Here is a 10,698-nt window from a genome sequence, read left to right as displayed (position 1 = left end):
TTTCTGAAATTTGATCGGGATTACTCTTTATGAACTGCTGACGCCCAAATTGCGGTTATTCTCAATTTAAGGTCGTATTCTATAAAGCTTAAAGCCGGATAAGGAATGTGTGAACATGCTTTCATTACAATGAAAAATTATGATTAAATATCATTTTTCTCTTATATTGAGACGAATAGTAACGATATTATCGCAGCTATATAATCAGAATGACGCTCTAATTCCTACACATGATTTTGGGAAGAATCGAAAAGGTCGTGATTTTGGCCAAAAATTGAAAAAACCATAAGGGTATAGCCTTACAAAATTGTCAAATTTGGGCTAAAAATTGAAATTTCTGAAATTTGATCGGGATTACTCTTTATGAACTCCTGAAGCCCAAATTGCGGTTATTCTCAATTTAAGGTCGTATTCTATAAAGCTTAAAGCCGGATAAGGAATGTGTGAACATGCTTTCATTACAATGAAAAATTATGATTAAATATCATTTTTCTCTTATATTGAGACGAATAGTAACAATATTATCGCAGCTATATAATCAGAATGACGCTCTAATTCCTACGCATGATTTTGGGAAGAATCGAAAAGGTCGTGATTTTGGCCAAAACTTGAAAACCGCCTTACAAAACTGTCAAATTTGGGCGAAAAGTTATGTTTATATTATTGAATGTAGGTCTGAAATAATCATCATGTAAACTTCAATAGCGTTAGGTGCATGTGATATATGCTTTAATTTGAATGTATTTTCCCCATTTCAACCTTATTATTCACGTTTCTATTCTTATTGTTCTTATTTTATTTTTATTCTAATTTTGCGTTTCAGTGCCTCGGGGGAGATTAGCTTTATGCTAGCCTTGTTTACCCTTTAATGTTAAATAAATGAAATAAATAAATACAAACGAAAGAAAGAAATAACAAAAGAGACGTATTATAATTTAGCACTATGCCCAGATGTATTTTTTTTTAAATTTTCTCAATTAAATATTCAAGAGATGTATTCTACTCCTATTATTATTTAAATCCTTTGGCACAAAAAGTTCTCTATGCCACTTGAAACATCGATCACAGAAGAAAATAATGTCCACAATGGTTCTCACCATTTTTAATTAAGAATAAGCGATCTTTGCCATATGTCCTGGAAAATGAAATATATAACAGCGCTTATACCCAGAGACATCATCACTTTACTGTACCTAAAAAGATGACAAAGTTTTCCCCCAGCGAGTTACGCTTATTAAATCCTTGGACAGAGAAAGAACGAAAAGGAAGAATGTTTAGTTTTCACTGTTAGAAACGACACAAGAAGGCCACAACTACTAAATCTCTCATGACTCGATATACTAAATCCATAAGCCTCAATTTGTGAAACAGTCATGAGTTTCGAATCCACCAAAAATACTACAATTTTGTACATCACTGATATTATTTTTAAACCATTTTCTTAAAATTAATGTGTTCCCACAAATGTGGAGAACAATGAAGAAATTTTGATCAGTCATTAGTATTCACACTGTCGCTCTCTACATTCAGTTTTCATGAATACATCTGAAGAAAATAATAGGCAAATTTAAAAGCGAGCATATTGGTTTGTTCAGTTTATCCAAAAATATAGTGATATATGAATTAAATAAATTTTCACAGAAGAGAGACAAGAAAAGAAATTTAAAGAAATGAAAAAAAAAATGGATAAATGTCTAGACAAAAACAAGAAAAAGGCAGCAAGAGTTGTATCTAACTTTCACATCGTCTGCTATCCCATTAAAAGAAAAAAAAAACATTTAAGAGCAGCACACACTTATACTGTAGAAAGAAAAAAAAGAAAGAGAATGCTTAATAGAGGATATGAAAAGCTAGGACAGTAACATATAGCGTTATCTATAATATTTCCTTCTTCGTGGTCGAAAAGTGGTTATCCAACCCCTGACGGCAAAATAATTATGTTATATTACGTTTGAGTTGCATTCCTTTAATAAAATTCGAAGAGCAATCATACATCAAGACGACATGGTAGCCTAACATGTTATCCTAGTGTCATAACTGAACCTAGTGTTAAATATATGTCCACGTATATATATATATGTGTGTGTAAGGAGGTTTGGTCCAATGATTTACATTCCATTATTTCTACACCGAAAATTCTTTATCAATTCAGGCTTCACTGTAGTACACAAATTATACCAACCTATTGAAGAAATTGAGTTGAGTTTATTACTTTCTTCCTGTACAAAGTAAATTTATACACCTTACTTAGGCGTTACCTTACTACATACTACCTATCTTCCTTACAAAGCACTGGATAGAATGAACTTTCTTTCAAAAAAGATAAAAACAGCAATCTATAATTAAAAGCTGATATTTTTGAGGAAGGTTAACCTCTGTTTAAGTTTAAATAAATTTTATTTTCAAAAGGAACATTTCATTTTTTCATTTTAATTGCCTTGGACGTTGCCAAATATAAGAAGAATATTATACCAGAATTTCTGCACATTAAGTGAGCACCCATTTTTGAGAGAGAGTACTCATATTGTGTACTTATGACACTGAGACAAGCTGGACGAATGTGTCAAAATTCAGTAAAGTATCATATTCACATGCATGAATATTGTTACTTATAGCCAAATAACAGCCATGAACTCTTTGGATTTTTAGTAGCAATATTGTTAGCATTTGATTCATTAGTTTTGACGTAAATTAAATCCTTCCGAAAACTGCTAAGCTATCAATGCCCATAGAATATACAAGAAATTGTGATCTTTTGGCCTATATGCAATATTGACATATCGGCTCACATTAGCAAAGAATTATTTTTTCAGAATGATTAAAAACAGCTACTGTTGAACTTGCAAGAAATCTTTATTGACATTGCCAACTCCCAACAATATATCTTGCCTAACACATTCCCTCTATGTTCAACCTTGAACCTAGTGTTACACATTTAAGTGTCACAAGTGTTGCAGTTCGTTATCTATGGTTACTGCAAACAAGAACGAATATCAGAAATTCAAGAAATGCACAAATTTCTGGATAAAATTAAATTTGAGTGAATATAGTCCTTCAATGAATCACCCCTTTTTTCTTTATATAGTGTTTCATATCATAAGGAAACATTCAAAAAGTTGAATGCTGTAAAACATACTAGGTTTACCACAGCTGCTCCTTGCCTAACAATCCAGTTGTCCTCGTTAGGAATGTGACATTTATTCGGAGTGAGTTGTCAGTGGTCAAAGAAAGGAGGTCTGATAAAATGATGGCAACAACCCAAAGGTCTTTGATAATAACAAATGATTTCAAGAAACAAGAAAATAACAAAACAAATAATAATTTGGTTATAGTATTAAATATTCAATAAATACGCTTTTGGATATGAAGTGTAAGGGATAGAAGCAGTTAAGAACCACACAAAAAAGAAAAAAGAGAGTACTATTTAAATATATATTAATCCTTAACTTTTCTATTTTCCCCCCTTTAATCAAATTCAACAAAAACAGAAGAAAAACAATTAAGAGAGGGAAAACAAAAATAAGAGAGGAATAAAAGAGAAACCTATAATACAGACAAAAAAATGAATAAGTTTGTACAGGTCGGTAATAAATATAATCTTTTCAAAATAATAGGAAAATTGAGACCTTGTAGTAAAATAGCAGTTTTATAAATATATATGTCCTCTAGGTAATCTAACCAATCAATCATTTAATTTCTTTTAAGACAAAACTGATTCTTGCTGATATTAACAATTTCAATTATGGACAGCAAATTGTAGGGAGATAACCATTGGTGGAGCAGGGGGGGGGGGGAGTTGGGGGACAGGGAAGAGGGACAGGGATGTGTTCAAGATGTTGATAATTGTATTCTTTCATTATCCGTCTGCCAAATGATTCATGTGCTTTCAGTTCTTTAAGTTTTATTAAACGTTCCACTCGGCAATCTTTTTGTACAATAGTTTTTGTGTTAGCTCGGAATAAATATCACTATTACATTCTGTTTTGTGTTATTCAAAGGTCGCAAGGTGGATGTCAGCTTAAACTTTATGGCACAATTGAACAAATATGGTTCCTGGATATTGTTTTTAAGTAAGGAAGCTATTATGTACTGGTACAGGAAGCTTGATATCCCACATTTTTATATTCTTATATATATTTTTTTAATTATTACCTTCTTGCTTGCTAACAAGCGTTATATTGAAACCGAAGTCTGCTGAAATGGACCTACTAAACAAAATTGTCAAATATATCTTGAACTGGTAAAACAAAAATTAAATTTTCAATAATCTTAAATACTGAACTGAGTGGCCTGTACTCTACTTAAAGAATTCTATACAAAACTTTCAACAAAGTAAAAGGAAGAGAACCAAAGATGGGATTTTAACTTAAAAAGGAGTACTCGAAACAATAAAAGGAATTTGTCGTTATCAATTAATGAAAATGTCATCATCCATTTGTCACACACTTTTTTAAAAAATATTTGAGTTGTTAAATATATTTGTTTAATTTGACTTAAAAACATGTAAAGAACATGGGAATCCTGCATGTTACTTGCTGAAGAGCAGTTATCGGAGATAATCTGTTAGCTTACTTTTAGATCGCCTACATAACAAAGAGGCCCAATGGTGTAAAAGCAATCCCTAACTTGACCCAAGACACAAGTGGATCTGTCACCGTTATCAAGGAATTCTTGACAGTGTCTACACATTGTAGTATGTCATCGTAGATAAATTCAACGCCACTCAAGAGAAGCCCCCCGATTTGAATGCCCCTGGATGTGTATGCCCAAGTGATCTGTGATCCCTCAACCACACTTCCATATGATTCTTAGGAGTTGCATACATGTTCCTAAGGTTTACTAGTTTGCTTAAACTTCCAGCTAATATTTTAAAATTCCTGTAAGACTGAAAGAAGTTATTGCTGATGTCAGCTCCCCTCCCCCCATCCCCCTTCTGAATAATGAATCACTCAATGGGAACACCAACCTCACCCCCCTCCCGACCCCCTCCTGAATAATGAAACACTCAATGAGAACACCAACCCCCTTCCCCCTCCCGAACCCCTCCTGAAAAATGAATAACTTAATATCAGTAACACCTGTGTCCTGGCAGTACCTATCTGGGAGATTCTGACAAGAGTCAACATTAGCTCCACAAATATCGACCAATCGCTAGGTATGGATTGGTGTGTTTATCATGGCAGCAATTAAACCATTTAAGCAAAGTTTGCTCAGGCATCTCACACTTTATAGACAAAGAAAAAAAAAACTTCTGACTGTTATGGTCAGTGAAATACTTATAATCACCCAAAGTCATGAAATCAAAACTTTGGGTCAAAAGATTTAATTGTCTTTATTAAGTTTATTAACACTATTTATACTATTTAATTTTTAAAGCTGATTTTCTATTTATCATACAATCAAATCTTAATTTAAATTTTTGCTAATGTTTAAATTTTACTACTTCATGGCAGCATAAAGAGCCATTAAATTTAATTTTTATTTACTAACATGTAATGTAATTCTCTTTTCTACTTTCTTTGCCTCTGTTCACATAGTTGTATTTCACATTTATATGGATTTCAACAAATGACATAATTTATCATAAAGCGACTCAGCCCTGCCAAACCGACTAAACTCTGGATGTATAAAAGAGACAGGAAAGTCCAAAAACAGACAAAAATATCTGGCAATTTTGGACAACATAGATATAAATACCATGAATTATACTGAAGTATTCACAACCTCATTATCTGTGGGTAGGTATGGTCTTTTGCAGCAGCAAAATGTCAACAATTAATTCCATCATCAACCGTTGCTTTCATTTGTTATAAATCAGTGATTATAGTCCTTTGGACCAACAGACTTCTTGTATGAAGCTGGGCAACATATCTGTCTTCCAATGTGTTCTGAAGAACTAAAGGCCATTGTATCTGACATCATTTTTCTTAGCTATTAGCTCAGACTTCAAATGAATCGGGCTGTTTAACACTTTACATTCAAGATAATGATGACACCTGAGGCATTTCCATAGGACCGAGGAGGATTTACGTCAGGGTAACATATCAATTAATTTTTTTAACGTACGAGGAATCAAAAAATCACCTAAGAATGAATGGATAAATGCAATCTTGTAACTCTGAACCCCTGACCATTTTGGCTTTTCTAGCATATTTTGGCTTCTTGTTTCTCTGTAATTTGAAACGTTCAGTTTCCTGAATCAAAACATTAACTGATGCTCGCAGGGCAGAATGACATCATTGTCAGAAGAAAATGGGTCGCATGTACAATGAATTACTGTTTTGGTTTTATAGCAGCATAAGCATTTGCACTGTACAAGACGAGGCACTTAGTTTTTAGCTTTTTTTTTTTTAAGACTTTTCTCTAGTATTTTTTTACTTTATATATCACAAGACCGACCTTCTACTTTAAAATGAAAATACTGACTACATGGCATAGGTATACAGACTGTACATGTTAAACTTTACTCCGATAAATCGAGTGAGTGACAAGGCCAAAAAAAAAACACATATTTCTTTGGGCATTTTGGCAAAAGTGGATATTTATCAGACGGACAGTCATCTCTGTAAATATTCTTCTTTTTATCCTTTTCTTCCCGTGCCAGTCAAGAGCCACCATGGATGATGATGAGGGTAATTCATGAAGTTATATTTACCTAATTATGCATTGTCTGTGATTTTAACTCTTTTGTCTCTTGGACATCCTTGTGAGACAATTTCTTTGTAAGTACAATGCAGTGATGTCATATCTATTGACACATTTCTTTTACACCCACCCTCAATAAGTTTAGTTTTTCAGGGGACAAAAATTGATTACACACACACATTACGAGGACTTTACCAGTATCCAATGCCCTGAAATATCTATAATTCATCTACGAACGGTGTGATTTTGGTTGTTTTAAGTACAAGCTAGAATTCACTGTAGTATTCACTTGCCCAACAAATAAGAGTTGTCCTGTAAAAACCTTGGAATGTCAACATGACTCATACCACTTGCTGGGTATTAGCTAAGACTAAATAATTTAACCCTTTCTAATAATGGATTCAACCCTAGACCTCGCACCAGACCGGACACATCAGCTCGAAGTTAAACTTATCCCTGGTCTACCACGGATTGCATTAAACCAATCAGATATCAGAGACAAGACTTTAAAAAAAACTATTAAAACTAAAAACTGAGACTGATAAACCTTTGTGTAGCTCCCCACCCTACAGAAGACAGGTATCTAATTCCATTATGTAATGTAACTGGTCTGATGCAAGAACATTGTCACAAAAATTCACAAGCCAAATAGTAGCAAAAGCTGCTGACTGAGACACCAATCATTGCCACCACTGCTGACACCGATGGTTGTTACCACTGCTGACACCGATGGTTGTTACCACTGCTGACACCGATGGTTGTTACCACTGCTGACACCGATGGTTGTTACCACCACTGACACCAATGGTGTAGCCTACTAACTGACCAGGTTCTGAAGTATGATGGCAATGATGATTGCACCCACTATAAACATTAACATGATGATAGCGGCCACCTGCTGGTCACCCAGTGGTTTCCACTCCTGTCTGCCTCCTACCAAGGACCTTCCTTCACTTTCACTCTCAGTCACTTCCTCATCGCTCCTGTTGCTAGAGGTCTGATACATCTCCCAGGGAGAGTAGACCCCAACCAGCTCTGGACTGTCATCGGCAGGAATCCGTATGGCGCAAACACGGAACCCATACTCACAATTTGGTTCTAATGGCTGGTAATCGCAGGTCGAGCCTTCTCCTCTGTAAATCTGTGATCAATTAAAGAGTACAGTTAATTAACATCAAGGCACACTTAATCATGTATTAGTTTGATTAGTTAACAGCCAGAAGCTTGGTGAAACTGATGCAATTCATCGGCCAATGCGAACTCATCACTAGTTCATAAAGGCCATAACTTTCAAAGTTATTCTTAGAAAACACATATAGTCTTTATGACTAGGTTCCACACTGCAATGGAGGTATGCACTCACGATTTCTTTGTTGTCGTTTTCCCTTCCTTTGAGACACTGACACTGGTACACCATTTTGTCCTCCTGTAATTGGGGTAAGAATGCCCAAGTCAAGTGGACGGACCTCTCTGAAGTCTCACTCACAGTTGGAGCTGGGTGGAGAGAAAGAAACAGCGCTCAGTCATAAAAAAGACAGCTGTCATATATATAGTGTGACGAAAAAGCAGACTCATGAAAGGTGAGCCGGTGGGGTGCGGCAGAGAAAGTGGCATACACTCGAATTCAAGAGTGGGAGGTGGTGGGGGCGGGGGGGTGTAGACCAAAATATAAACACCCCCCGCCAAGTTAAGAATCTTAGATATAAAGATTTTGGAAAAAGATTTTCCTTGGAAACAAAGCAAGTTTGAATGACAAAATGGATCATATGAGAATAGTTCCTAAAATGATACCTTTCATGGCTGCAGGGGGTGCCTTGAGGGTGCTAAAAGAATATTCCTCCGAGTAGGGACCGTTCCCCGCCTCGTTGCTGGCACAGATTCGGAATTTATAAATTGTATTCTCGCTCAAACGGGAGACCTTATGGCTGGTGTTGACTCCAGAGTACACTATGGAATATCTGTGAGAGGAAAAACAACAAAGGCACAACATCAGGGAAAGGTCGCAAATCTCACCAGTGATGGTGGTCACTTCATGACCGACCTGGCATGACCTCATGCATAAACATGACCCCACACAGATGAGCACACAATCAAGTTAAATTCAACAATGATGCAATATTTTAGTGTCTTTGATAACTTTACTTTCCAAGTAATGTTCAAGGATATGCTGCAATATCGTAGACGACGAAGAGGTACCAATTTCAATAGATAATTTTTTTTCCAATTTTTCTACAAATTTAATTTTGTTGCTGATGATACATGACTTACTTTCCTTTCCTATCTTCCATCTCGAGGCAGTAATTGAGAGACTTTCCTTCTGTGCTGACTACTTTAGATACGTCCACCCACTTGAGTTTCAGGCTCTGGTGGCCGTAGATGTTGCATTCCAACCTTGGCGGGGGAGGGGGTAGAGCTTGCGTAACAGCTTTCAGAGTGGCACTGTATGGACCAGCACCTTTGCTATTTACAGCTTGGATACGTATCCTACAGAGAAAAGGAATGAGCTTAGGTTTAATCATATTCTGATCAAATGAGTTGTTCTTTCCTTCTCAAAATTTGAATATGAGGACAAACTATAAAACTGTAAAGCAAATTTTCAAAGGAGAAAGAGATTTCTTTGGCTCAGGAAGCTATGTCTCCTGTATTGCAAAAGTTAGCAATTATATAAAACAAATGCATATTTTTAAGTACAAAAACCAAAAATAAAATTCAAGCAATTTACTGTGAAATTTCAAAAATGTGCCCATTTGATGGATATTATAGACCTTATATACAATGACTACTAAGGAACATTTTAACCATCAATTTCTGCGGGCAACTTCAAATGTCTTTGGAACAAAAAACATTTACAAACTAACGGAAACCGTAAAGAGATAGGGTTTTTACTACAGCAGCCTTTAATAATTTGTCTTTCAAAGAATTATCACATTTTGTCAGCAGATGGAGTAACTATTCCCTTTCTTGAATTTTTTAGATGTTTTACTTCATCAGAGACAGGGAAGATTTGTTCAGGATACAAACATGCTAAAAGTCTTGAAGGTGCATGTTGCATTCGGCTTGTCCCAAACATTTTTGTATCCTTTTTGATATCAAGATCCTGTAACAACGTACGTCACCATCTTGACTTTTCATTTTCATTTCAAATAGTTAAGTAAGAGTCAAGATTTTTCTAGATTTCAGATCCGCTATTTGCATGTGATTCAAGCTACTATTAAAAGCAACCAAGGTAAGAAATGTCTCATTATAAAATGCAACTTGTAACAATATTGTTTTCCAGATTGAATAAGTGTAACCACATGGATGTCTTGCTTTGATTGAGAAGTATCACATTCTCTGGCCAGAATGGAGCAAACGGATGATTTGCTGCAAAATGCAGCATTACGACACAGAAAGTGGAACCACAACCGTAACATCATTTGTTTTACATACCTGTACTTTGAATCTGCTTCTAATTGGTCTATGCAATACTCTGTGACGTTCCCTTCTACTACAATGGTCTGGTCCTTTCCTATATCAATGTTGTATGCTAAAATTTCTTCCCCACAGTTATTTGGTTCAGTCCATTTCAACAAGAGGGAATCTGAAGTGGAAGAAATTACTCTTAAAGAAGGAACGACCTCTGGTGATGAGGATGGAGATGTACAGGAAGTGACATCACTAAAGTCGCCTGGACCAGCTGCGTTAATTGCCTGTACCTTGAGGTAGTAGTAGGTGGCTGGTCTTAAGGAACGGAGCTCACATGATGTCGAAGGACCTGTGTAAGCCTGCAGGTCAGAGCAAAACAAAACAACATCTTTCGTTACAGTTAATTACTTTCTTAGTCGATTAATATTATTTCTTATCAGGCCAACAACATTTTCATTTTCTTTTCTCTGGGTAGATGTCATTATTTGCAACAAGACTCCAGTTTTTCCATCCATCCTCTGTTGATACCATGCAAACCTCAACCACAGGACACATCCTTCAAGAAGATGATAGAAAACTGTAGTTGGTCCTTAGCAAGTGTGTCGATAAGCATAATGATGGTTTTTTCACCTAGCTGGGCAAAGTTAC

The 10,698-nt window shown here is 35.6% G+C and overlaps 1 protein-coding gene across 5 annotated transcripts in view; it reads right to left on the bottom strand.

Moving 5' to 3' along the window:
- Positions 1 to 928: 928 nt before the first annotated feature.
- Positions 929 to 10,698, bottom strand: part of LOC139974892 (fibronectin type-III domain-containing protein 3A-like) — a 117,482-nt gene continuing 107,712 nt past the window's right edge. For all 5 annotated transcript variants that reach the window (XM_071982409.1, XM_071982413.1, XM_071982410.1 and 2 more), the window contains 5 exons: positions 10,075 to 10,409; positions 8,914 to 9,129; positions 8,437 to 8,603; positions 8,009 to 8,139; positions 929 to 7,786 (listed from right to left, as the gene is read on the bottom strand). In XM_071982409.1, coding sequence (XP_071838510.1) covers positions 7,463 to 7,786; positions 8,009 to 8,139; positions 8,437 to 8,603; positions 8,914 to 9,129; positions 10,075 to 10,409 — 1,173 coding nt within the window. In that variant the 3' untranslated portion in view covers positions 929 to 7,462. The remainder of the gene's footprint in view (positions 7,787 to 8,008; positions 8,140 to 8,436; positions 8,604 to 8,913; positions 9,130 to 10,074; positions 10,410 to 10,698) is intronic.

This window comes from Apostichopus japonicus, chromosome 10 (assembly GCF_037975245.1).
Source record: "Apostichopus japonicus isolate 1M-3 chromosome 10, ASM3797524v1, whole genome shotgun sequence".
Lineage (NCBI taxonomy): Eukaryota > Metazoa > Echinodermata > Holothuroidea > Aspidochirotida > Stichopodidae > Apostichopus > Apostichopus japonicus.
The sequence above is the reverse complement of the archived record's forward strand: the minus strand, read 5'-3'. Positions and strand labels throughout refer to the sequence as shown.